The sequence below is a fragment of the Zootoca vivipara genome, chromosome 12 (genome assembly GCF_963506605.1).
Source record: "Zootoca vivipara chromosome 12, rZooViv1.1, whole genome shotgun sequence".
NCBI classification, from domain to species: Eukaryota; Metazoa; Chordata; class Lepidosauria; order Squamata; family Lacertidae; genus Zootoca; species Zootoca vivipara.
In genome coordinates, this window is record NC_083287.1 from 38,641,453 (window position 1) to 38,668,203 (window position 26,751).

The 26,751-nt window shown below is 43.2% G+C and overlaps 1 protein-coding gene across 1 annotated transcript; it reads right to left on the minus strand.

Moving 5' to 3' along the window:
- Positions 1–7,800: 7,800 nt before the first annotated feature.
- LOC118092106 (uncharacterized) lies at positions 7,801–14,195 on the minus strand. The gene is made up of 4 exons (XM_035129846.2): positions 13,540–14,195; positions 12,133–12,671; positions 11,051–11,117; positions 7,801–9,335 (listed from the first exon to the last, which is right to left on the minus strand). Exons 1-4 carry the CDS (start codon positions 14,126–14,128, stop codon positions 7,801–7,803), a joined length of 2,730 nt encoding a protein of 909 aa, XP_034985737.2. The 5' UTR covers positions 14,129–14,195.
- Between the last annotated feature and the right edge of the window lie 12,556 nt (positions 14,196–26,751).

Below are 26,751 nucleotides of genomic sequence, written 5' to 3' on the forward strand. Positions count from 1 at the left end.
ATCTCTGGGTAGTGACCCGTATCATGCACATTGCTACTACAGAAAGCTCAGGGAGACGGAGGAGGAGATTCCAGCATTGATAAAGGTAGTAAATGTAGCCTTGTACCCGAGAAAATAAATTGGTTACTATTGATTCAGCAAAATAGAGCTTCATCAAGCCTGCGTAAAAACCTGGAGGACACATAGGTGAAACTGAGAAACCTGGTGTTTTAATCTAGCTAAACGTTACCCACTGTATATAAAAGCATCTTGGAGGATACACTAAAGCAGGGATGAGGAAACGGTGGCCTCCTAGATGTTGTGGGACTACAATTCCCATGAGCTGGTGGTCAGGGATGATGGGAATGGTAGTCCAACAACATCTGGAAGGCCACAAATTCCCCATCCCTGCACTAATGAAAGCATGCATTCAACGACTGGTTCCAGCTGCAAACTTGATTGATAGCAGAAGCTAGGTTGGCAAGCTGCCATTCGAAATTTCACACAGTGCCCTGGAGCGACACTACACATAGACCCCCCTTTTTTTTGCAAGCAGTTTTCCCAATATAATGCATTTTTGTAAACATTCATTGGGCTGGAGGACTGCGCCAGAAGATTAAGAGATGTGCATATTCCCAATGATAACTATGTTTTGGTTTGCGTATTAGTCCAAGGTAGCCTCCCTTGAAAATGCAAACAATGTCAAATCTTCCTCCCAGTTCAAATTTAGGGGATAAAACTTGTTGGAGGAAGTTCCTTACAAGAGACAGTGGCCCTAGCCTGTCCTACCTTAGAGGACGAGCTGGAGAAAGTGTGTGTGTGTTTTCACTCACCTGGCTGTTTTGTAGAGCAACAAAAGAAGGAAGTTAATATAAAACAGCCCTGTACCAGCTATTCATCCATTAGGCAAGGTGATCTTATTCATCTCATTCAGGAGATGTTGCTATTGTACCTTAAATGACAAAATATTGACATTTAAAGAATTATTGGCTGCCACTGGAATGCCAGCATATCTTACATTGAGCTGTGAAGCTGGGCTGCGTTCAGCTCCAAGGGTCATGAAATGCAGGACAGAATTAGCAGGTATTAAGCATAAAGAATTGGCATCATGCACCCATTCCAGCCTCTCAAAATAATATTTTGCTGTTTCCCCATTGAAGAAAAATCAAACCAAGTGCAGTTCTTAATGCCAATGTTCTTGGCATGGCTGGAAAAGATGTGTTGAATTTGGACACGGAGAGATTTTTCACTATCAGATGTAAAATTCCAGGGAGACGGGAGCACATTTCCAGACTACAGCTTTTGGCAAAGTATTTGAAGTTCTTCTAGCATTGGGAGGTATTCACAGATGTTAAACATCTGTATAATGCAAGGCAAAATTGCTGGCACCCAAAGTGCAGGAAGGGTAATGCTACGTTTGTGTGTAGACATTGGAAGGAACCGATGGTCTTCAAAGTAATCCAGTTTTGCCCACTCACATATCGTTTGATTCATCTTTCATCTCAACCTCAAATAACAACCAGTTTCTTAAACTATACTCCCTCCCCCATTCTGTTCACTGATATTCCCGCTCCACCCCACAATCCTATAGCATAGCATTGCAGTCCAGCATTTTGCAACTGAAAACAACCTACAACAAAATTGAATGGAACGTAGTGTTCTGTTTAGTGATGAAGAAGTAGAACTTTTATTTCACCCAAAGTTACACCAGGAATGTAGGAAGTTGCCTTATTATACTGAGTCAGAATATTGGTCCACTTAGTCCAGTATTGTCTACACAGGTTCATAGGTTTTCTGGAATTTCTGTTTCTCCCAGCCTTCAAAATGCCAGCGACTGAATCTGGAACTTTTCGTATGCAATAAGTTTGTCACTGTACCTGAGACTATTTCCATCTCCTATGTCCAGGGGCCTCTAAGCAGAAGAGAGTTTTCCCTGGGGAGATGTATGCAGATGGGAGAAATGGGTCCATGATGCTGTCTGGTCCAGTTTTGAGTATTTGGGTAACTTTCTAAAGTTATTAGGGATCATTCAGTAAATTACCACCAACAAAGAACCAATGAAAATAAGACATGGTTATATTCTTCTTTTATTTTATTTTATGAATGCCCCATATCGAAGAGGTGCCTTTTTCTTCTTACGTCTTTGCAATAGAATTTCTTGTTGGCATTGGCCTGTCTCGGGAGACCACGGAGGAGTGCACCTTTGGGAGTGAAGTCAAAATATAATTATTACTGCGCTGCTGATATTCTTTCTGGGTCACGTGGCCAGCATGACTAAACCACTTCTGGTGCAATGGAACACCGTGACGGAAGCCAGAGCACATGGAAACGCCATTTACCTTCCTGCCACAGCGGTACCTATTTATCTACTTGCACTGGCATGCTTTCAAACTGCTAGGTTGGAGGAGTTGGGGCCATGGGAGCTCACCCCGCCCCGTGGATTCGAACTGCCGACCTTCTGATCAGCAAGCCCAAGAGGCTCAGTGGTTTAGACCACAGCGCCCCCCGTGTCCCTTTACCTTTACAAAATAACCTGAAGAGTTTTAACAATATAGAAGCCTAGGTAAAAAGTAATCAGGTAAGTAATTTATTAGCTGGGTAGCTCAGCTGGGAAACTGTTGAAAGGCTGGAAAGGAGGAAAGGAAGATTTCTAGTGAATCTTTCCATGCAATCCTATGCACGTATACTTAGCAGGAAGTTCCACTGTATTTGATAGGGCTGGAACCACAGTACTGGTATAATCCTGTACATGTTTACTCAAAAGGAAGTCCCATCAAGTTCAGGGAGTTTACGCCTAAGAACCCGGGCAGAGAATTGCAGCCCAGGTGGGTTTAGTTACTGTTGCATTCATATCAAATCTTTATTGCGTTAGCATACAGCCATAGCAAAATAAAACAATACAAAAATGCCAGAGACAAGCAACACATTTTCCTACACACACAGAATTCAATAGGGCTTGCTTCTGAGTAGACCTGTATAGGTTTGCACTGCATGGAAATTATGAAACTACTGATTGCCAGGCCTGGTAAATGACAAAATAGGTGAATGGGTGGAGTTCCCCCCCCCCTTTTCCCCTTTTCTCAGCTTAAAATTATTTTGTGAGCTCCAACACCTCCAACCGAAGAGGAAAAATTATAATTCCTGCCGCGCAAAATATTTAATCATTGCCAATGCATAATAAGCCGAATCCTGTGAATAAAATAAATTAACTCAGAAGTCTGAATGAAATTGCCTCCCAAGAATTTTAATGCTCTTCCAAGCATGAAAATAAAACACATTTGCTTCAGGTACTTGTAACCACTTGGCACATGATAAATCCATTTCCTCTCCCTCCCCGTTCTCTTTTCTTTCTTAAGAAAACCAACAAAATACTTCCTTGACCAAACAAAACATTTTTTAGTATATACTAAATCCTTGTCCAGTTTTAGCCTCCCAAAAGGAACGTGAGTTTTACTTGTGTCTGATGCAAAGCATCTGTAACGCTCTTCTGACGCCACCTGCTTTCCATCTATTAATATTCCCAGAAGGCTTTTATGCTGCTCTCAGGCGAGGGCCGCAGTCATGCAATTCAGATGCGATTACCGGCTTAAATCACTAGATGGGCCCTATTTGCTTTGAAGTGATTAGATGAAAGCTCCTCTGCATACATCACAGGGGTGTCTTTAGCTAGACTAGTTTGCAATACTGAAGCAAGCAGGTGAAAGTCACCCTCAAATAGTGGCACAGGCAATGCACCTGTGCTGAGCAAATGCCATACCAGCAAGGATGCTTCCAAATATTACACAATTCCTATCCAGAAAGCATGCCTGTGGGATAATCAGCAGATAATCAGAATGCAGGTCAAGGGACGGGTCCCCTACGTCTTGTTGGGCTAGAAGTACTTACAAAAACAGCAGTGATGAATCCTTTGGTTGTGATCCCATTGAGTCCAGTGAGGATCGGTTCCAGGTGAGCCTGGATAAAGTTACAGCATAATTCTGCACATTTAAAATGATAATAATAATAATTAATTATTTATACCCCGCCCATCTGGCTGGGTTTCCCCAGCCACTCTGGGCGGCTTCCAACAGAAATATGAAATGAAATAATCTATTAAACATTAAAAGCCTCTCTAAACAGGGCTGCCTTCAGATGTCTTCTAAAAATCTGGTAGCTGTTTTTCTATTTGACATCTGATGGGAGGGCGTTCCACAGGGCAGGCGCCACCACCGAGAAGGCCCTCTGCCTGGTTCCCTGCAACTTGGCTTCTCGCAATGAGGGAACTGCCAGAAGGCCCTCGGTACTGGACCTCAGTGTCCGGGCAGAACGATGGGGTGGAGACGCTCCTTCAGGTATACTGGACCAAGGCCATTTAGGGCTTTAAAGTCAGCACCAACACTTTGAACTGTGCTTGGAAACGTACTGGGAGCCAATGTAGATCTTTCAAGACCGGTGTTATGTGGTCTCCGCGGCCGCTCCCAGTCACCAGTCTAGCTGCCGCATTCTGGATTAGCTGTAGTTTTCGGGTCACCTTCAAAGGTAGCCCCACGTAGAGCGCATTGCAGTAGTCCAAGCGGGAGATAACTAGAGCATGCGCCACTCTGGCGAGACAGTCCGCGGGCAGGTAGGGTCTCAGCCTGCATACCAGATGGAGCTGATAGAAAGCTGCCCTGGACACAGAATTGACCTGCGCCTCCATGGACAGCTGTGAGTCCAGAATGACTCCTGGGCTGCGCACCTGGTCCTTCAGGGGCACAGTTACCCCATTCAGGACCAGGGAGTCCTCCACACCTGCCCGCCTCCTGTCCCCCACAAACAGTACTTCTGGCTTGTCAGGATTCAACCTCAATTTCCATTCAGAAGAAAGTCTCCCTGTTTTCAATGGAGCTTATTTCCAAGCAAGTGTGTACAATACTTCCCCAACCTGGTGCCTTCCAGAAATTGTTCATCTACAACTCCCATCATCCCTACTGGCCACCCCTCTTGGTCCAACAATAGGCAGGAGAACACAGGATTGGTGTATAAAGCAACTTAATAGGACAACTCTACAGACAACTTCTTCATATCAGGCCATTAGACAGTAAGTAAAGTTTAAAATCTTTTATTTGAATCGAATTCCATATATATATATATATATATATGTATATATATATATATATATATATATGTATGTATGTATGTATATGTATATGATCACAGATCAAGAGCTGTGCTTTTGCTTTTAGAATAATTAAAGTGATATTTTGGTATAAAAACAAACATAAATATAGTTTTCAGAATGTTCCATGTTCTGGATAAATGCCCAGCACAAAGCACAAAACCAAGAAAACAGTCACAGTTTGCATACTTTAAATTTACATACTAGAAAAAGTCCCCATGTCAGCACACTTTAGCCAATATATAAAATTGTCTTAAAGCATAGAAAAGGTATCCCAATAAAATCTGTAAAATGTGACACAAGTAATTAGAGGATTAATATTATACCTTTTATAAAATGGCGACTGGTTATAGATCAAACCTCTCTGTTATTTCGCATACAATTCCTAGCGGACCCTCCAAAGTCTGAGAGAAGAATTATGCAAGTAGCGCAGATTTGTGCATGTGGGTTGCTTTTTTAAATGGTCACAACTGTCCCTAGTGCAGACTGTGTGGTTGCAGAGGGATTGCTTTGGTACGGTTGTTGTTGTTGTTTAGTCGTTTAGTCGTGTCTGACTCTTCGTGACCCCATGGATTGTCCATGGAGTTTTCTTGGCAGGGATACTGGAGTGGCTTGCCAGTTCCTTCTCCAGGTGGATCACGTTTAGTCAAAACTCTCCACTATGACCTGTCCATCTTGGGTGGCCCTGCATGGCATAGCTCATAGCTTCTCTGAGTTATTCAAGCCCCTTCGCCACGACAAGGCATTGGTACGGTTAGGACCCAATAAACAACAGAAGAAATGTCTTGATCATAAGAGGATTTGATAACAGGACTAGTTACCTAGACTAGTGGTTCCCAAACTGTCCCCACGGACCACTTGAGAATTGCTGAGAATTGCTTGGCAGACACCTTACCGATTTCCCTGCCTTCTGTAGCAATTGCAATGCACTGGGCTTGATCCATTGTGATTTTTAAACTGTATTTTAATTGCTTCTTTTATTTCTTACATGTTGTGTTTTATTGTGTTGAATTCCATAGTATACAGATTTTGAAACAATGCAATCTATATATATAAAAATGTAAAAATCGTGAAAGTGTGGGCTCCACTTTTCTCCGTAACCGCTTGACGGATTGTCCTGAAATTTTGACACAACGATCCAGCCCACTCCCCGAGTGTTCCTAGAAAAAAAATCCCTCAGAACTGACACCTGTGCAGGTACAAACCACTTTTTCAACAAAGTAAAACAGCGCCCTCAAGTGCATTTCCTCCCACAGTACACCCCCTCCCTTCCTGTGAAATCTACGCCACACCCACAAACCCTGCCTCCACCATGAGATCCACCACTCACATGCATCCATCCAGCAGAGGTATTGAAGACCTCAGCAGAACTGAAAACAGGCCATTTACAGCAACAAGGCCCAACCTTGCCAAGTGGAGGTAGGGGCCTGCCTGGGGGGGGATGGGGGCCCGAATAGAGGGCAGGGATAGGTAATGGGTCACAACAGGGTGGGGGGGGAGACACAGGGATGAAACCTGCTCTCTCCACAGTATCTCGCCTCGGCTCAGGGGGATCTGAAGGGGGGCTATTACCCTCCATCTCACAGATTAACACACAGCAACATGTGCAGGGCCAGCTAGTAACATATAAGAAATCAAAGAAGCTGGGAATCACAAGTGGGGAGAGTGCTGTTGAACTTAGGTCTTGCTTGTGGTCTTCCAGTAAGCATCTACTTTGGCCTGATCCTGCAGGTCTCTTCTTATTTCCTGCATCAAGCAAGGGGCAGAGGTGAGTTTTAGGGAGCATGACCAGCTTGGTACACTGGGTGCCGAGCCTTGGGGGCACCACAACTATAATTTGGAATGGAGCATGAGGGGTGGGGGGGAGATAACTTTGGCATTGCACAGGGTGCCACTGAAATTTGAGACCCCAAGGTCCACCACTGCAAGGGGTTGGATTACATCAGGAATGGGGAACCTGTGGAGCTTCCCAATGTCATTGGACTACAATTCCCATCATTCCTGAATACTGGCTATGCTGAGTGCAGCCGATGGGAGGTGGAGTGCAACAACATCTGGAAGATCACAGGTTCCCCAGCCTTGGACTGGACATCTACAAAGCTCTTTCCAATTCTTACATTTCTATGATCGTATGAAGCGCGGCTCCCAGGGTGAGTGTATGGGCTTACATGCAGGGTTGGCTCAAGACATTTTGATGCCTGAGGCAGAGCAGCAAGTGGTGCCTCTCTTCCTGCCCCAACTCAGAGTGCAAATATCCAGCCCAGCCATCAAAATACAACAATAATAAACTGAAGATCTAACCATTTGCTGCCTTTCGTAACACTCAAAATCATGGCAAAGTGGCTTCCACGTCACTCTGTTAATGTTTGAATGCACATCCAAGGCATTGCTATGCCTCAGCTAGATATTAGTCCTATTGAAAGTCAGCTGAACTCCCTAGGAAAGTTCACCAACAGAGCAGAGGCAGCCAACAAACAGCCCTCTGGGTGTTCTCAGACTCCAGCTCCCATCAGCTCAGCCAATGATAAGGAACAATGGTTCCCCATCCCTGTATTCTGCATTTTGTCTAACCTGTCCTCTTAGCAAGTTCTGTGCCATTCAACTGCAGCTGGAGAAGGGAGAAAATGCCCAACATGGGCTTACCATTCACCTTTCCTTATTCCTTCCGTATTTTTTATTAACTTTTAGTTTCCTTCTGGGATAGATGAAACCCATAAAATGGACAAGCTGGTTCCATGTTGATGTGCAATGTGGTTGACCCTGCCACGCACACAGTCGAGAGAAACAGATATCATTGTACCATTGAGAACTTCAAAGGAGGAGCGAAGCGTGACACTGGTCCAGACGCTGCCCTCTGGCATTTGCCCTCCAACCTGCTGCGCAATTGAATGAGGCTGTGCATGATCACCGAAGAGCTGATTTAGAGTCACCCGGAGCATGTTACACGAGTGGATCAGCTTTATTGAAAACACAACACTGGCGACTCCCCTTTCGGTAAAGACAAAGTATCTCTGAGCAAGTTGTCCAGTAGAAACCAGACGGATCTGCTTCTCAATGGAGGAAACCTGAGTAAAATCCAGTAATTTGTTTCTGACAGCTCCTGTGGGCAGCCCCTTAATGGAGACCGAGGCTGAGAGAGCTGTGGAAACTGCAGATGGGATCCAGATGAGGCTCAGCATACTAATTCCAGAGCTGTCTCCAAAATAACGAATGTTGCATTGTGCTGGTGAAAGGATCTCAAAGCTAATCAGATCCCCGGCTTCAACTCTGGTGGCCCCAGAGGCAGATATCGACGTGTCTCGATAATTGACACCAGACTTGTGCACGGTCATTAGTTCTACGTTGGTGCCGTTTCGGTTGAGATAAGACACCAGGGAAAGCCCTTCGCGGATGCAGGTGGGGCCCATGGAATACAAGGCTTGGTGCAAAACGAACTTCACCACACCCCTTTCCGTAAACTTGACGGCTCTGCCATCGTGGGACAAGGTTAGCATGTAAGGGTCGGAAAGGGAAACTAATTTGAAAGTGGGCCGGTAGTTCGTTTGGTAGTGCATCGCTGTGGAGAGTTGCGCAGTCATGGCCACCGCCCCCGTGTCGTGGGATAACCAAAGCAAACTGAGGGGCGTGTTGAGGTCGTAAATGTTGAAGTCTTTACTTTGGTTGCAGAATTGATTGGGGCTCTTCAAAAACACCCAGAGAGCTTGGCCCGGTTCTACCTCCATAGCACCGCTCACACTGACGCTCTGGAAGATTTTGCCTTCCGGCTGCTCGATGCGGACCGCGCTCAGCTCACAGCCTTCCTCCTGGCTGCTGACTTTTAAGGCAAGCTGGAGGAAATTCCTGCAGTTGTGTTTCACGGCAAAATTGAAGTCGGCCCACATTAGGCCATGCTGCTTGAAGACCAGGCTGTTCTCTTCCACCGCGACGATGTCCCACTCGTGCTTCCCCTTTATCTTCAAGGTTACGCCAGGATAAATTTGAGAAGCGCCAGACTGTGCCGTGGGTAAAACGACGTTTGCAGTCCAGGACTCGGACAGCTTGTTCTCACTGGCTGTTGAGCAAACAGTGTCGCTGACAGTGGAGCAAGGGAGAACAACCGCCCTGTCTTCACACATTAAGCAAGCCTGGCACTCTTGCAACTCTTTGTTAAAGAAGTACTCTTCTCCGCACAAACCCAAGGCAGCTTCTTTCGCTGCAATTCCAAGGCATCGGAATCCTCCTGTTCACACACAGGGAAATACATTTTCAATCACAGGCCCATGCTGCATCATTATTAGTCTACCATTATTATTATTATTATTATTATTATTATTATTATTATTTGCACTTATTAGTCATGCTGTTTTATCCCTTTTACACAAAGTACCCCAAAGCAACTTACTAAGTTTTCTGTTTTACAATTTAAGATACTCATTTTACATCCTTAAGATATCAATGACTTCCCTCCTTCTCTTTCCATGGTTCATTTTACATATAATAAATCCCTGCATAGTTTACATAAACTACAGTGCATTTATTTCAGTAACACAACTTAAAAGGTGAAACCAATATAGGAGATAGATGCGTGACATGCAAAGCAAGATATGTCAAGCCTTTATTTGTTGTAATTGTAATTATTTGTTAAGCGGGTCAATTATAAATAGAATGTAATTAATGAAATGTAATAGCGATGTTTATTTTTGTATTATTGTAACTATTTGTTTTATTACTATGGAATTTCCAAAAGAAAGCATTTGTAAAAATTAAAAGAAAAATAAATAATAATAAGTTGCGTTACTGAAATAAATGCACTTTTTGACGATATTCTAATTTTCCGAGTTTCACCTGTATACCATTTAGTATTCCATTATTGCATCCACCAGAAATTATTTACACTGTTGAATTTATTTTGATGCTGCCAGCATTTTCAGCCTTACACAATTATTTCCCATATAATCCATAAATATTTTCCAATCTTCTTTAAACATATGTTTTTCTTGTTCTCTTATTCTATATGTTCAGTCTGCGAGTTGTGCATATTCTGTCAACTTAAACTGCCATTCTTCTTTAGTTGGGACCTCGCTCGTTTTCCATTTTGAGGCTAACAAAACACGGGCCACAGTATGTAGTAGCATACATAAATAACCTTTTTTGACACCCAAAGCAACATGCAATCAGTTTCTGAAAACATTTATATCCTGTCTGTCCATGTGCTTAAGGCGCCATACAATAAAAACATAATGTTGCCGAAGCAACATGTGCCCCAAGAGGGCTGTCTCTGATTTTTAAAACATTTATCCCCTCCTAAAACTGCTAGCACATTTGCAAAGCTAAGCAGGGACCAGTGTGGTTTCAGATTAGATGGGGAACCGCATGTTGAGATCCCTGCATTGCAGGGGGTTGGACTAGATGACCCTTGGGGTCCCTTTCAACTCTACCATTCTATGCTTCGGTGTTGATTAAATTGCATGAGTTTCTATTGAACTATTGCCATTACTTACATACTTACATTTGCATGTGAGTAAAAGCAATAATTCTGAAGCACGATGGCTAGAGCTGATGGGAGTCCAAAAATAAAAAATAATTTAGAGGGTATAGTAAGTCCTGTTGAAGTGGCTTGAAGGGGATGTTCAGGGAGTGGGATATATATGTAACTGAAAACTTGTCTATCATCAAACTAAATTGGGAGGGGCTCCCCAGTATATAGGTATTTTGTGATGAAGTATGGCTGCCACTAAATTATTTGCAATAATTTAAAAATGCAGCACTTGTAAAGAGATCATACTGAATTGAAATAACGCATTGCAACATAAAAGTGATTTTTTTTTTCCTAACAAAGAGTCCTAAAAGCTCTTACTCTTCAGCCCAACTCCACAATGCCGACTTGAAACTGCACCATGAGGGAACATTCCTGCCTTCATGAATGGCTTCATTCACAGAAATGCAGCAACTTACCTGGAGTGTTCAGGCACTTTATCCTTTCTCCACAGATGTTTGGTGATTCAATGCACTCGTCTCTATCCTAAGAGTAACAGATAACAAGAGTCAAGTTCAAACACTTAGCATTGCTCTGAGGCATCGTGCTGCTTGGAGCACGGCCAGTGTGGCCAGCTCAGGGCCCATCGACCGAGGAGGGACACCCAACACAGGGTGGCACTTTGGCCAGGGGCCCATCAAACTTGGATCTGGACCCGATAGTAGGGGTTTACGGAAGTGAGATATAAATTGTGTGAAGGGCTGTAGCTCAGTGGTAGAGCATCTATCTGCCTTGCATGCAAAAGGTCCAGGATTCAATCCCTAATGGCATCTCCAGGTATAACTGGAAATCAGGGCTGGCCCTATGGCAAGGCTGGGTGGCACAGGGCGCCAGGCCACCAGGGGGGGGCGCTGTGCTGCTGTGCCTGCGGCAGCCGCGCTGGTAAACAGGGCACGGGGGGCGCCGGAGGGATCTTCGCACCACGGCGCCAGATATGCTTAAGACGGCCCTGCTGGAAATAAACCTGCCTGAAATCCAGGAGAGCTGCTGGTAATCGGTGTGGACAATATGGAGCTAAATGGACTCAGCATAAGGCAACTTTCTATTTTAAATGTGTAATTTGTGCTGGAGCATACGGGCAAAAGTTAAAAGTGATAAGACTACAGACATAATAAACGTCGTTTGCACAAAGAATAATGCAACAAAACCCAAAAGTATATAATACTGAAACATGGGTACAGTGGTACCTCGGGTTACAAACACCTCGGGTTACAGACTCTACTAACCCGGAAGTAGTACCTCGGGTTAAGAACTTTATCTCAGGATAAGAACAGAAATCGTGCGGCGGCGGCAGCAGCAGGAGGCCCCATTAGCTAAAGTGGTACCTCAGGTTAAAAATGGTTTCATGTTAAGAACGGACCTCCAGAACGAATTAAGTTCATACAAGAGGTACCACTGTATTGTACTTTAACTTTAGTTGGTCTGCCTGTGACCTTTCAGTGGGGCTGTCCCTGTTTGGGGAAAAGCTACCATTAAGATTCCAAGCACAATGATCTTTCACCTGGCATATCCGATCAGCATTTGTAGAGCACTCAGACAGCTGGAAAAAGCCAGCAGGGCACGAAGTGCATTTTTCACATTGCGAGGGTGTCTTTTGGAAATTACAAAATTCGTCACTTTCACAAAGGCCACAGTCCATTAAAGGTTCCCCAACATCAATCACTTTGGCATCAACTTCTACTTTATGCATGGAGTATGACTTCTGGAGATGGCTTCTGACTTGGTTCTGAAGGCCTTGGAGATTGGCTTCAAAATAATGTTGAATATCCTCTTGCAAACTCTTAAACGACATTTGCTTCACCGTGTCAAAAAGCATGCCATACTGGACCTTGATCAGATCCATTTGTTCATACATTTTCCTTTGTTGCTCTACGATTTCCCGCTGCTGAGCCACCAACATGCTCTGCTGCTCTGCAAGTTTGTGCTGTAAATCCACAATCGTCGCCTGCTGGCTTTTTAGCAAGTCGACAAATTTTTCTTGTCCTTTAGTAAGCTGAAGTTGCAGCACAAGCGCATCCTCAGACGGAACCTCATTTTCCCCTAAAATACAAACAACCTGGCATTAAAACATAAATCCTTGGTGGTATTTCTCAAAACATCATCAAACGAGGTCACCAGAATGTGTGACAGGCCTTCCTGGAGCATTCAGCTGGGTGCAAGCAAATAGCATTCAAGGGCAGAAATAAAGCAGTGTGTGTGTGTGTGTGTGTGTGTGTGTGTGTGTGTGTGTGTGTGTGTAATCCATATGGGGAAATGTCCTACCATTAAACCAAGATGATGTACCATATTTCTGATACCCATAAGTCTTCATCAGGCACTATTTGCCTGATGAAGAGTTCAGAATATTTCAAAGCTTGAATCACTTAGTTATGTATGTGTTTTTCTACTGGCCTTAGCATGTTGCTGTGTTATATTATTTGTTGCAAGCTTAGTTCAGTCTCGCACCCAGAATCAGCACACAACATCCTTGGGCAGGTGACGGAGCTTCAGCTTCAGTGCCCAGCTCAGCCATTTAGAATGTTTTACCATTTAGAATACTCCTTTAAACATTCTTAAAATATCAATGACTTCCCTTCTTCTCTTTCCATGGTTCATTTTGCATATTTTGCATAAGTCTCTGCATATTTTACATAAACTAAACCATTCAGTATTCCATTATTACATTCATCAAAACTTTTTTACACTGTTGAAATGCGGCCAACGTCTTCAAGTGTACACAAGTTCCCCCCATATATTCAGCAAACATTTTCCAATCTTCTCTACACGCATGTTCTTCTTGTTCTCTTATTCTATATGTTAAGTCCGCAAGCTGTGCATATACCATCAGCTTAGGTTTCCATTCTTCTTTAGTTGGGACCTCGCTCGTTTTCCATTTTAGAAATGGCCTGGCTTAGACACCCACACCTACCTGGTTTGACATCACAGGTCAGCTGAACGCCCAGGGCAGCACCGCCTAGTTCTGAAGCTGTGTAGGCAAGGTCTTCCCCGATGAACTGGGCTGCCCTCTCAGTTGCTCTGACCAAGGTGGGCTCACGGCAACCTTCCCCCTGGTTTGGAGGGCATGGGATGGTCTGGGTAGCTGGCCTGGACTTCTGGCGAATGTGCAGAGGCAGCCTGCACTCAATGCCTTTGCAGTCCCGAACGGTGCCATTGGGAGCGCCAGCGCTGCAGTCTCCTCCTCCAGTGCAACTCTCTTCTGCACCCCTGGTGGCGGCCAAGGCAGCATGTCCCAGGCTGCTGCCCCCTAGAGGCTGTTGCAGCTGCCCTTGCACAGGTGTGGTGGACTGGGCAAAGGCACGAGAAGGGTGCCTTGCCCTTCCTGAGCAGTGGGGGCCCTGGCAGTGTTGTCTGCTGGGCTGATGTTCGCTGTCACTGCTCCTGCTGCACGGGGGACTGCGGCAGAGCGCAGCGCTGATGCATCCTCTTTCGCCAGCCAGAAGCCACAGGCAAACCCCTAGCCAGCAACAGAAAGCCCAACGGAGCTGTCTCGCCAGCATCTCCAGCGTCACCTGCAAGAGGAAAAGAGAGCCTGGCAGTCCCTGGGGCAAGGTAAGAAAGACTATGTCTGTGCTTTTAGGGCATTGGCATACAGGTCCAATTTGCAGGTAGCACTCTGCCTTAATGTGAACCAGCAAATGTGCGGATTCCTGGAGTGAAGATCTCCAGTACGGAGCACCTTGCTCAGTCCTACTGCTGCAAGTCTACTCAGGTCTAAGCCATGATTTGGTTTAGCTTTATGTTCAAACTCAGGCTTACCGTTTGTCTCCCCCAGAAAAACCACAGGTAGTAAATGAAAAGCAAACCCCGGTTATAGCTTTTGTTTCCCCCCCAAAGTAATACAAACCTCAATCATGGAAGCAGCAGGAACTGGTGAGGAATACAGCAGCTATGAACCTGCATGTTGGCTCATTCATGCTAAAGCATATTTTTGTTTAGCATTACATGCAAATCGGATCAAAGAAAGAAAACAACAGCTTTTTTAAAAGGCACGGTCTGTTAGAAACTAGAAAGCAGTGGTTTGTTAAGGCAGAATTCTGGGTCTGGATTGCCCACTGGACAAGCAAGCATCGTTCTCTCCACGACCTCTCGGGATTATTGCAAAGGCCCATGGGAAAAACAGTAGAAAAGTCACTGTGTCATAGTGGTTAGAGGGTCTTATGCCACACCAGCAGTGATGTCACAGGGTCACTGTCCAATAGAATTGTGTGTCTAGAACAACTGCTGTTCCTACCCCACCCCAAAATGCGATAGCTGTGCTTGCTAGGGGCAAAACAACCATTTCTCCCCTCTTAGCAATGATTTCTGAAACAATATTAACTAGGCTCATGAGCAGATTCTTAGACTGGAGGAGGGGATATTGGACATACCATATTTATCCTGAGGAGAGAAATACCATACTTTTCCATGTAAGACGAGGTTTTTTTTACTCTAAAATCATGTTCAAAATCGGGGCTCGTCTTATACACGGATAGTGCAGAGGGGGACGGGAGATTGGTTGCAGACGCGAGTAGCAGATTGTCAGAGGTGATTGGGTTGGTGATTGGTGGCTGTGGCAAGGGCTGCTGGGGATGTGCTTTTTCCCAAAAAAGAAGCTCAACAACTCTGGGCAACCCTTCCCAAAAAAGTTCAATAACTCTGGGCCATCTCCCTCAATTTTCTTAAATTTGAGTCCCCCCAAATAGGGGGCATCTTATACATGGGGGTGTCTTATATACGGGGAAATAGGATATCCATAAACAATACTGATATTAAAAGTAGAGAACAATAACAAAACAGCAAAGCATAAAATGTTAGGAAAGCCATTGCTGTTAGCAGGAAAGGGTCCAGAAAGGAACATAGAAGGCTGCCTTATACTGAGTCAGACCATTGGTCTACATTGTCAACACTAACTGACAGCACCTCCGCATTGTTTCAGCCTGGAATTCTCTCCCAGCTCTACCCGGAGAACACTGGGAATTGAACCCAGAACCTCCAGCATGCAAGTCAGATGCTCTACCACTGAGCTATGGTCTTTCCCCCAAGGATTACTTCCGCAATTGCAACTGACAAACCTTCTTAGAGAGGGAGCTTCACATAAGGGTGCCACCACAGAGAAGACCCTCGGTCCTCGGCTAATGTGGTCAGGGATGATAGGAGCTGCAGTTCAACAGGTTCCGTATCCCTGCCTTGGTGGATTTCACTAACAACAATCAGGTTTGGATGAAAGAAGACAGCCTTTTATATCTTGATCCTAGAACTGAATTGATTTTAAAGAGGAGAAGCAGCACCTCTGTGCCCAGAAGCAAACTGTTGATCAATTGACAGTATTCCAAGGTATCCCTTCTGAGAGGCTCGAACCTCTCTTCTGGTGTTAAGGTGAGGCAGAGCTGGTGGGAGAGGAAATCAAACATACATTTTAGACCGTGATTGTTTCAAATTTGCATTACAGGCAGAGTGAAACATAAAACCTAAAGGGAGCCTCGCAAATGTTGAAACAAAATCAACAACCACAGCAGCGAAGGAACTTCCTCCCAGCCAGCCAACCGCATCCTAAACATGTTCCTTGGAAGTTAAGCCCCCCACTGATTACTACAGGCCACACATTCCTATACTTAGTAGGATATTTCTCTTCATCTGCCTTAGAAAAACAGAAAAGATCAGATGCAGCTGATCTGAGAACATCCCATTTGCAAGAAGAATTCTAGTTAGGTTTTAATACCAAGCAATATTAATTTTTTTATTGTTGTTCTTTTTATTCTATTATCCTAACTACCTGTCCCATCAACCTTTCAAGAAAGCTCTAAAAGGGTTCCCGTTGAATTCAGGGAAAATAACTTTATTCTTTGATCTGGCATGTCTATCCCCATTTGGGAGAAGCAAAGCTGCGGAAAAAGTCTTTCTCCTAACAATATAGACACTCCCCACTCCCTGGATGGGTACAGTCGCCTATGAACTTTTAACTGACTGTTAAAACACTCTTTAAAAAATAAAATAAGAAGAGCGTGATCCAGCCAGTCTTGTGGGAGCAAATGAGCTGCTTACCTTAAAAAAAGAAGAGGAGCAGACGGAGCCGAAACCAGTAGCTTTGGGGAGGTCCAATGTTCTGATCTTTGGATATGGGCTGAGATGAATCAATGATCGCGTGAAGAAGGCAAAAGTTTGTTTTGCCTCCACGGCAGGAAACTGACCTCCTCCTCTTCCTCCTCAGAAACCCTGGAAGGGAATGTTATAGTGCAACATTTCTTTTAGGCATCATTAGCATCGGATTTCCCAGGACCCTCCCTTTAACTCTTTAAATCCCGCGCTGCCGCAGAGGCAGGAAAAGGTTCAAGGAGGAGGAGGCTTTGCAGTTCAGAGGTGAGTTGCGATTGATTTAGTCTCCCTGGTTGCAGCAGCTTCGGGAGGAGGAGGAGGAGGAGGAAGAAGAGGAGGCAGAGCAACACTAGGAATCTGGTTACGGAATTAACTGGGGAGCGCGCAGTTTAACTGCAGGGAGAGGGCGAAGAACCTCGTTTGGGAGAAGATGAAAGGCTCCTCCTGTCACCCCCCAGTCAAAACAAAAAAGTGACGACGGTATTAGCGTCAAAGCCAATCAGCATCAGGAAGGGACTCAGCCCGCCTCGTCGGCCACTTTGACCCCTTTCTAACAACATGTGCGACCAGTGCCGGATTTACGTATAAGCTAAACAAGCTATAGCTTAGGGCCCCACTCTCTTGGGGCCCCCAAAAAAATTAAAGGGGAAAAAACTGGATGTACATTTCCAAAATATAAGATTAAAAAACAAATAAAATAAAACCTACATACAGCAACAGTGTTTTGTGTTGTGCAGGCTCCTATGATGTAAGTCATGGGCCCCACCTGCTCCCTAAATTATCACTTGTTTGCTCATTTCCACAGATAGGGTGCCTACATTCTGCATGGACTGGTTGCATGGGAACATGTGCAAAATGGCTTTAGATACCTATTAGGTCCATAAATTACCATATAGCATATATTCAACACAAAAAACAGTGACGTTGCTCTGCAAGTTAAAGAACCCAGATTTTGCCCTTGGTTTCCCCCTTTGAGACAGGGTTTAGAACCTGTGTCCTTCCAGATGCAATTGGACCTTGTCCACAGTTGCACATCATTTGGCTGTTATGCCTCTTCCCCGCATTCAGTTTAAAAGTGAAGTCCACACACGCACATAATAGGAATTTATATATCAGGAGCCACTTTGGATTTTCCCGTTCACACCAGTAGGTGTTCCCTTTTGTATTTTGTTCCCTATTATGCTGATTCAATACCAACAGGGCATGCATGGAGATAGGTAAGTGTGCACCTTGTGTTTTTTTTTTTAAGCCCACTGTGCAGGTAGTGTTCAAAAGGACACAGGCAATTATAAATCCTCAGCACACTTTTCAATGTGGGTTACCTGTGCAGTATTCTGGTTTTCTGCAAATCTGATGAATCAATAGATAGTTATCTATGCAGGAATCTCTGAATTTATGCTACTGCATCAGAAATACTTACCAGCACCTCTGGAAATGAAATGAAATGAAATGAAATGACATGAATTGCAAATTCTTAGCATAGACTTCAGATTCATGTTGCTGCTCAATATCTGGTGCGATCTTTTTTTAAAAAAAAATCTGATTTCCTGGTGCAATTTTCTGGTTTTGTGCAAATCTGAGGGATCAAAAACATTTATGTGCTTGAGTGCCAGAAATAGTTACAAGTACTACTACAGGTACTAAAGAAATGAAAGCACTGAGGATATACAGTGGTACCTCTGGTTACGAACTTAATTTGTTCCGGAGGTCTGTTCTTAACCTGAAACTGTTCTTAACCTGAGGTATCACTTTAGCATGCGATTTCTGTTCTCATCCTGAGGTAAAGTTCTTAACCCGAGGTACTACTTCCGGGTTAGCGGAGTCTGTAACCCGAAGTGTTTGTAACCCGAGGTGTTTATAACCCGAGGTACTGCTTTGAAATTGAAAGGGGAAATTGAAAGGGGAAATTGAAATTGAAAGGGGAGGGGGAGGGGGAGGAGGAGAAAGTACCATAACAATTGACCCACCCACACCAAAACAAATAATCTGCAACCCCAAGTGAAGCAGTTTGGAGCCTGATTTTCCCCAGTTTGTAGAATTATCCCTATATAAGGTAACCCCAAATTTATACCGGTAGTGGGAAAGCATTGAGATTGGTGTTGTTTGAAGGTGGGCTTCCTCCTATCCGCCCTCACAACTGGCTGTGTTGGTTGGGGCTGATGGGAGTTTTGGGTCCCAGCAATATCTGGAGGCCCACATGTTTCACATCCTGCACTGAATGATCAGGTGGTTTGGAAAGACCTTTACCTGAGACCCTGGTGTGGTGAGATGCTTCCAGTTAGAGTAGGCAAGACTGTACTAAGTTATGCTGTTTGCAAAAGCATGCACACATCTTTGCTATACTGTGATTGCTCTATCCTCAGATACTTGCGCATTTAAATCCATGTTCCAGTGTGAACTTTAATTCCATCTTTTCGGTTTCTAGTAATTCTATATATATTTGATTATTATTTATGTTCAAATCAATTGTACAAAAAAGTAGATGGTTCAGTACATGACAGTACATGAATAAAACAAAACAGTAGAATGCTACAACATCCAACATTCTTCCCTACTGAAGTACATAAAAGAGTAGGTTGTAAAAGAAGTGTGTTGCTACCATTTATAATTTAACTGAAAACGAACTTGAAAGATTCTTAGAGATAGAGAGACAGTTTTGCAATTCCGACTCCGATTTAAATCTCTGAGAGATTTGCAGTTGATCTACTGTAGGGAGCCATCTGGTCTATATTTTATTCAGCGTTTGAATCGTAACCCTATACTTTTATTGGCCGTGCAGAGTTAGCTCTGCAAATGCATTGTTTTATTCTCCGTCTGTTAAATGTGAAGTTGGTGTTTCATTTTTGCTAGCAAAGTGTTATATTTGAAAGCTAGACATGTTTTAGTTCTCAGCAGTTCCCCTTAAGTGGCACCAAAGCTCCTCTGGACATCGTCAGCCTCAATTTCAACAAAATGTTTATGTTTCAGTGATTTCTCTCACATTTTGAAACTCACATTTGTATAAGTTCTATATTAGTCTGACGCTGAGTGTGCCTAATGTCAGATATTTTCCTATACATTCTGCATTCCATTTGTGATACCAATAACTAATAATTTTTTTTTCCAAGTGATAAGTTTTCACTCAGGCTTCCGAAAGAAACCAAAACCAATACCAATGCTGTGTCCTTGAAACGTCTTACTACTACAAGAAGTGAGGTGAGCATTACACACAGTGGGAACTCAGCAGAACTCATTTTGGGCACCTCTTAGGTGGGCGCCATTGCCACTCTAAGAGAATGAGGGTGGTGTTCATGGTGAGTTCTAACACCTCTTTTTCTAGAAAAATAGCACTGATTACACACAAATTGCCGCCAGCCTCTGATTTTCCTCAACTTTGAAATCAGATAAGGAGGAAAGGCAACACTTTTGCTAGCTAGAAAGCACTGTCCTCTGCGCAGAAATAAGTACCACAAAGTTCAATCGGTTGCACTTGCTCTCTAGTGAGTGAGTTTAGGATTGCAGCCTTAATCATTTGAAGCTACTTGCTCAAGCATTTAGGGCAGGCATCCCCAAACTTTGGCCCTCCAGATGTTTTGGACTACAATTCCCATCATCCCCAAACTTCGGCCCTCCAGATGTTTTGGACTACAATTCCCATCATCCCTGACCACTGGTCCTGTTAGCTAGGGATCATGGGAGTTGTAGGCCAAAACATCTGGAGGGCCACAGTTTGCAGATGCCTGATTTAGGGAGTTGGAATAACACCTCGCTTGCATTACAGTTTCAGCTTCAAAGGAATTGTCTTTCTGTTTAAAATGGCCCTAGCTCAAATACCGGTAAAGAACAAAAGAAATCTCTTACTTTAGATATGAGTTGGAGCCATTCCAGTATTGGCGTTTTGTTTGGAATAAGATGGTTGGTACCAGCATACTCACATGTACATGCAAAGCCAGAATCGTAGAAGTCCCCACCCATGATCAACTATTTCTTAGTTGACTTGCCACTAAAACCCAGATATCCTACTCCTGGATGAAATGCACTATTCTCTTTATATTTTTCCTCCAATCTATATTTTCCTTCTCATCTTGCTTCCATATGCTTGTGCAAAATGACTTTCATATACGCAACATAATTATTTTAGAACTTGGTTCCAATCATTTGGGAGTGTATTGACTCCATATGAATAGCAAAATCTGGGCTGAGATCCCAGTTTCCCTAGAGCAATGTAGCATTTAAGAACTGAATATAGGCTCAAGATAACCTAGGCAAAAAAAAAAAAAAGAGCACCAACTCAGAACCAACAATTAGTATTAGTATTAGGACAGTTCTCATTGTGCAAATATGTGTGTATGATTAATCATAGATCATATGTGCACTAGCACAAACTGGGATGTATAGTAGTGTACAGGAGTTTAAACGGTGAAGTTGGATTGTTGTTTGTCTCCATGGAGGATGGAGGAAGGTTGGTTGGAGAGAGGCTGAATAATCAAAGTGGAAGGCATTAATCAGTCTCTGTCCAAACATCCTTCCTCCACCCCAAATGATGGGGTTCGTCTTCGCATGTGAACATCATAGAGCAGCATGGGGAGGATGATTTATAGCTGAAAAATAAATCACCCACCGCAAGCTGATTTTTCATTGATGGTGGAAAAGATACAGGGATCCTATATCTTCCTTCTCTCTTTCCTCAGGGGATGAGAAACCATCACTCAAGGGGGCTTCGGAAGCCGTCGCGTGCACACTGGGGGAAATCTGGATCTCAGTGGCAGAGCACATGTTTTGTTCCAGGTTCAATCCCCAACAACTCCAAGCAGGTCTGAGATAGACCCCCGTCTGAAATCCTGTTGGCAGTCAGTGTAGAGTCTACACCAGGGTTTCCCAAACATGGGTCTCTAGCTGTTTTTGGACTACAACTCCCATCACCCCTAGCTAGCAGGACCAGTGGTCAGGGAAGATGGGATCTGTAGTCCAAAAACAGCTGGTGACCCAAGTTTGGTCTACCAAATGGTCTACACCAGGCGTGTCAAACCTGTGGCCCTCCAGAAGTTTTGGCCTACAACTCCCATGATCCCTAGCTAGCAGGACCGGTGGTTGGGGAAGATGGGAATTGTAGTCCAAAACATCTGGAGGGCCGCAGGTTTGACATGCCTGGTCTACACTGTAGGGCAGGCGATGCTGAGGGCTTGCTCACACTTCTGCTTGCCCTGTACCTAGAATACATGGGGTGCCTGAGTGGTGTCCTGCTTCTCCCATGCTTTCTAGCCATGGGTCTGAGAGGTTTTGCCTCTGCCCCGCTGCTTTCCCCTGTGTAAACCTGCTCTTTAGTGTCAACTCAGAATCCATGGGAAACCCGCTTGCCGTTTGTTCCAATTCAGCGCTAAATCACAGGTTTCCACAGCGGAAAGCAGCGGAGCAAGCAGAGGTGTGGCTGAGTCCTGAGTGAGGTAGATCAATGTCTAGTTCCTTACGAAGCAGTTTCTTATGTTCCTGGTACATAATTGCTCTGCTGTTTTAATGGCCTTCGCTTTATTGTACATAGTAATTGTTATATATTCAGTGGACTGTGTTTGCCTGAGCTTGAGTCTGGACTAAGGATTCTGAGCCCCTGTGTTCTGATTCAATACATGATATCCAGTCACAGAACATTTCAGGATTTGGACCTCTGCCATTGGCCCTTAAACTCTGAGTCATGATTCGCAGCTTGGAAGTTTAGACAGCCAATCACGTTGGGAGTGGGAGTGGTCCAGGCCTTCAGAAATGTAAATAAGCAGTTGCTTTGCCCCTGTTGTCCAGTTCTGTTAGTTCAATAAAGGTTATTGCTGTTATCACTGTGTCTTTCCTCGTGGGAACCCACCTACACTTCAGTAATTATGGATGTTTAAATGTTTCAATGAAGCTGTTTTATTTTTTAAAATGTGTGGATATGTATTTATAATCGGTTTGACACTTGTAAACTGCTTGGAGGTCATTTTGGCAAGTAAATTATATATATATATATATATATATATATATATATATATATATATAGGATTTTTTTATTTAAATCAGATTTTTTGATTTAAAACGGATTTTTAAAATAAAATCCTTTTGGAGGAAAAATCTTTCTAAAGGTAGTTTTCTGTTTAAGTTACATTATAGTCCAAAGGCTACTCATCAGGAAATAAGGATTTGTTTTACGGGTCTAAAGACCACAAACAAAGTAAATTATCCGGGGGTCTGGATTACAAATAAGAACACCAATTTATTTAAAGATAATTACATCAAATAATGGAAGGAAATTAGAGGAAATTTAGAAAATTTGAGTAAATTGAAGCTGTCATTAAGGGGCAGAAAGGCTTCATGAACTACCCAGTGAGGAAGGCCTTATTCGAAGTTTGGGAGAGGAATAAATTCAAAGTTATAACAAAAACCCCTTGGTGGATATCACCTATAGAGTCAACTGCCATTCATAAAAATAACATGAACAATAACTGGCCAACTTACAGAAACTTGGTGGATGAGATAAATTATTTTTAATCCTCCCCCTTTCATCTTATTCTTTAATATTTATTTCTACAGAGCTATTTTACAATGTAATGTAACTAAGACCTCATTAGAGTGAGACAACAGAATGGTACTTTCTAGTCAGCAAATTTATTGCTTCTTGATGAATGAGGTTTTTTCAACAGAACCATTGTTCTCCACAGTTTCAAAATGTCTAGGATATGTATTTCCTACTTCTCTCCCCCCCCACACACACTTTATTCATTACAGTATATTCATTACAGTATACTGTAATAGTTTTACGACTTGCAAAATGATATGTTACAATATCTCTTGAGGCTGCCTGTCACCTTTTTCGGCAGCTGTTTGTGCTGGGATGGGGAGCATGGAACTAAGAAAAATCAGTGAAGCAGTGACTCCATGTGGTGGTATACCTGCTTTGCAAAATAGTAATAAAAAAGGCACCTAATCACAAACCACTTGAGAGCCAATTCACATGGCCTTTAGTATATGCCAATTTGAAATACGTATGCATGCATGTTGCACAGCGTATTAGGCTAGTTATCATGAGCAAGTAGCCCCCATTCCTTCTGAATGAGCACCCCTTCAGATCTACTGCAAAACTGATACTATGACACCCATATATAAGCATGTCGAGAGGTAATGTCATAGAATAGTAGAGATGGAAGGGGCCACAAGAGTCATATAGTCCAGCCCCTGCAAAGCAGGAATCTTTTGCCCAAGGTGAGGCTTGAACCCATGACCCTGAGATTAAGAGTCTCACGCTCTTAATCCCTGCCTTATCTGCAAGGTACATACAAACAAACATATATTCTGGGCAAGGAGGAGCAGAGCCTTTTAGGTGGTGGCAGCATGGGAAAGATAAGTGATGTCAATTACATAAAAAGAACTTGCTGCCCAGGAGTTCTTTCCTTAAATTTATTTTGACTTTCTGCATTACTATCACCAAAATCTTTGCAGACCAATGGATATGTTAATAGAACTACCATTTGACCAGTAAAGGTCAAGAAAGTCATCAGGGTCGGTTTCACATTCAGCTTGTGGCCCAAACAAATCCCACCCATTGTTTGCCAGATTTCTCCTATACTGCAGTTCAGGGCTATGTAGCTCCAGCTCCAGAGGTAGGGAAAGTTTTTCAACCTGAGGACCAAATTCCCTTGGAAATAACCTTTTGGGGAGCACATCCCACAGGTGAAGGGAGCAATAGGCAAAAGTGGGTGGGACACAATGTGATTCTCAGCTGTCTACTGTAGGCTAAATTTCAGCTATGCTAGAAGCCCAAGATTTTGGCATAGTCTACTCCCTCTCCCACAGGCGTTATCGCTGGTCTAGGGCACACATTCACACCAAGTGAAAACACTTGAGGTTAGTGCAGAACAGGGCTGATGTGGTCTGGAGTGGGAGCATAGCTTCGTGGGAGAGCCCCAGAGGTCAGACAGGGCCACAATCAGCCCCCAGGCCAGAGGTTTTCCTACGGTATCACTGGCATTCAGTAAGTCAGCCTTCCTAATGTCTGCCCAGGATGGGGATAAAGATGTCAGTGGTATTTGATTCCCAGTAAGTCAGCAAAAATGTATAAGACAAGTACAAATACCTGCTGGAAATGTAAAGAGAAAGAAGGTACCTTTTATCATATGTGGTGGCCATGTAAGGTAATGAAAGCTTTATGGGAAATGATATATAATGAATTGAAAAAAATGTTTAAAATAACTTTTGTAGGGGAAAAAACCCAGAAGCTTTTCTATTAGGAATTATAGGCACCGACTTCCTAAAGGAGCAGAAAAGACTTTTTATGTATGCGACAACAACCTCACGGATGCTTCTAGCCCAAAGATGGAAAGAAGAAAAAGTCCCCACAAGAGAGGAATGGCAAACTAAGCTGTTGACCTGTTGGACTATGGCAAAACTGACCGGAAAGCTCAAGAACCAAAAAGACAATAACTTTAAGAAATAATGGGGGAAATTTATAATTTATTTAGGAGACCACTGTGTAAGCAGATGAAAACATTAGCAGAATTTTAACAACACTTGTAATGTAACAAATACAATGAATAGCATGGAAAGATATAAAATATGGATTAGGTAATAATATGCAGCTGAAAATGCTGACAGTGGGGCCCATGGAGGGGATGGGGGGGAGTCAAGGGATCCAGAGAAATCTCTACATATGGTTATGTATTTGGTAGTGTGATAACTTTTTATATGTAAAATCAAATAAAAATTATTATTTTTAAAGTTGGAGACAGCAGCCAGGTTTCTGCAACACACAATGTGAATTCATGAATGTTATACAACAATTTTTTAATTGTCATATAAAGATTTTGTGGAGTGATTTTATTGCACTGAACCTTTTGGAATCGTGTCTATAGGCCAATAAAGGTTTGAGATTGAGGTTCCCTATCTGCACTAATCCCGTCAAGGGGGTGACATTTCTTTTATCTCAAACCCTGTAACTTTGGCACATGTGACATGCACTTTAGATGGCCATGGTGACAGACTAGGGCAGGGAGTGGGGGGTGGTAAGGCAGTAAGGACAAAAGAAAGATGAATAGGGGTAGCAGTTAGCAGTCCCGGGTGCATCCAAAATTATGTTACAACACAATGCTGTGCCTATGTACCCAGATGCAAGTCCCGTGGTGCTGAATGGAGTTTGCTTGGCAGATTGCAGCCAGGTTAGAATCTAGCTTTGAACGTATTCAGCGGTTCAGATCCCAGTGCTGAATTAGCTTGGACTGGGGCTTCCAAGTCTCATTCAAATTGCATTCACTGGATAATACTTAGATGACCTATGTAAATTCATGTACCAGTAAATGTGATTGCATCCAAGATGTTCCATATTAACTTCTTTCAAATGACTGTCAGGCAATAAAAAAAAACATGCACCAGGTAAAGCGATATCCTTTATTGGACCAAAACATAATAAAGAAAAGTACATTCCCTCCTTTGTCATTCTGTGCTCTGTGAGAGATTCCACTTCTTTAGTTGCTAATGAAAAGATCTGCAAGAATTTAAAGGCTCCCACTGCAAGGAGAAATGTTCCATAATCTGATGGGCTCTCAAGGACCCTCTGTAAACAGTTTACATTGAACTTTGCTCCAAGCTGTGTGGTATTTATGGTTGGGGCTTTATTGTTTTAGTGTGGTTTCCATCCTAGCATGAGACTTCAATACATTATTTTGGTCACGCTAAAAATAGATTAGAATTTCAGTGATTGACTTTAAGCAATCAAAAGCTTTTACTTTATATAATTTATATGCAGGCTAGAAAGTCCTGGCAATAATTGCATATCATTCACTGCAAATACTCCAGATGCTTTTGGGAATGAGCCAAAAAGCAGTTATTCTCCTCTTCTGGCTATATTTTTTTAATCAGATAGATCAGCTGGGAGATTGTTTGGTTTGCCCTCTGGAAAGACAAATAATAGTAGACTGGCAAGGGGACTATTTTTCTAAAAGAGGGGAATAAAGCATTTTGAATAAGTTTGTCCCAATGGTATAGCTCTCAGCTTTACTTCCCCATATGCCTTTTTTATAACACCCCCCAGAAGATGTATTAACATGTATTT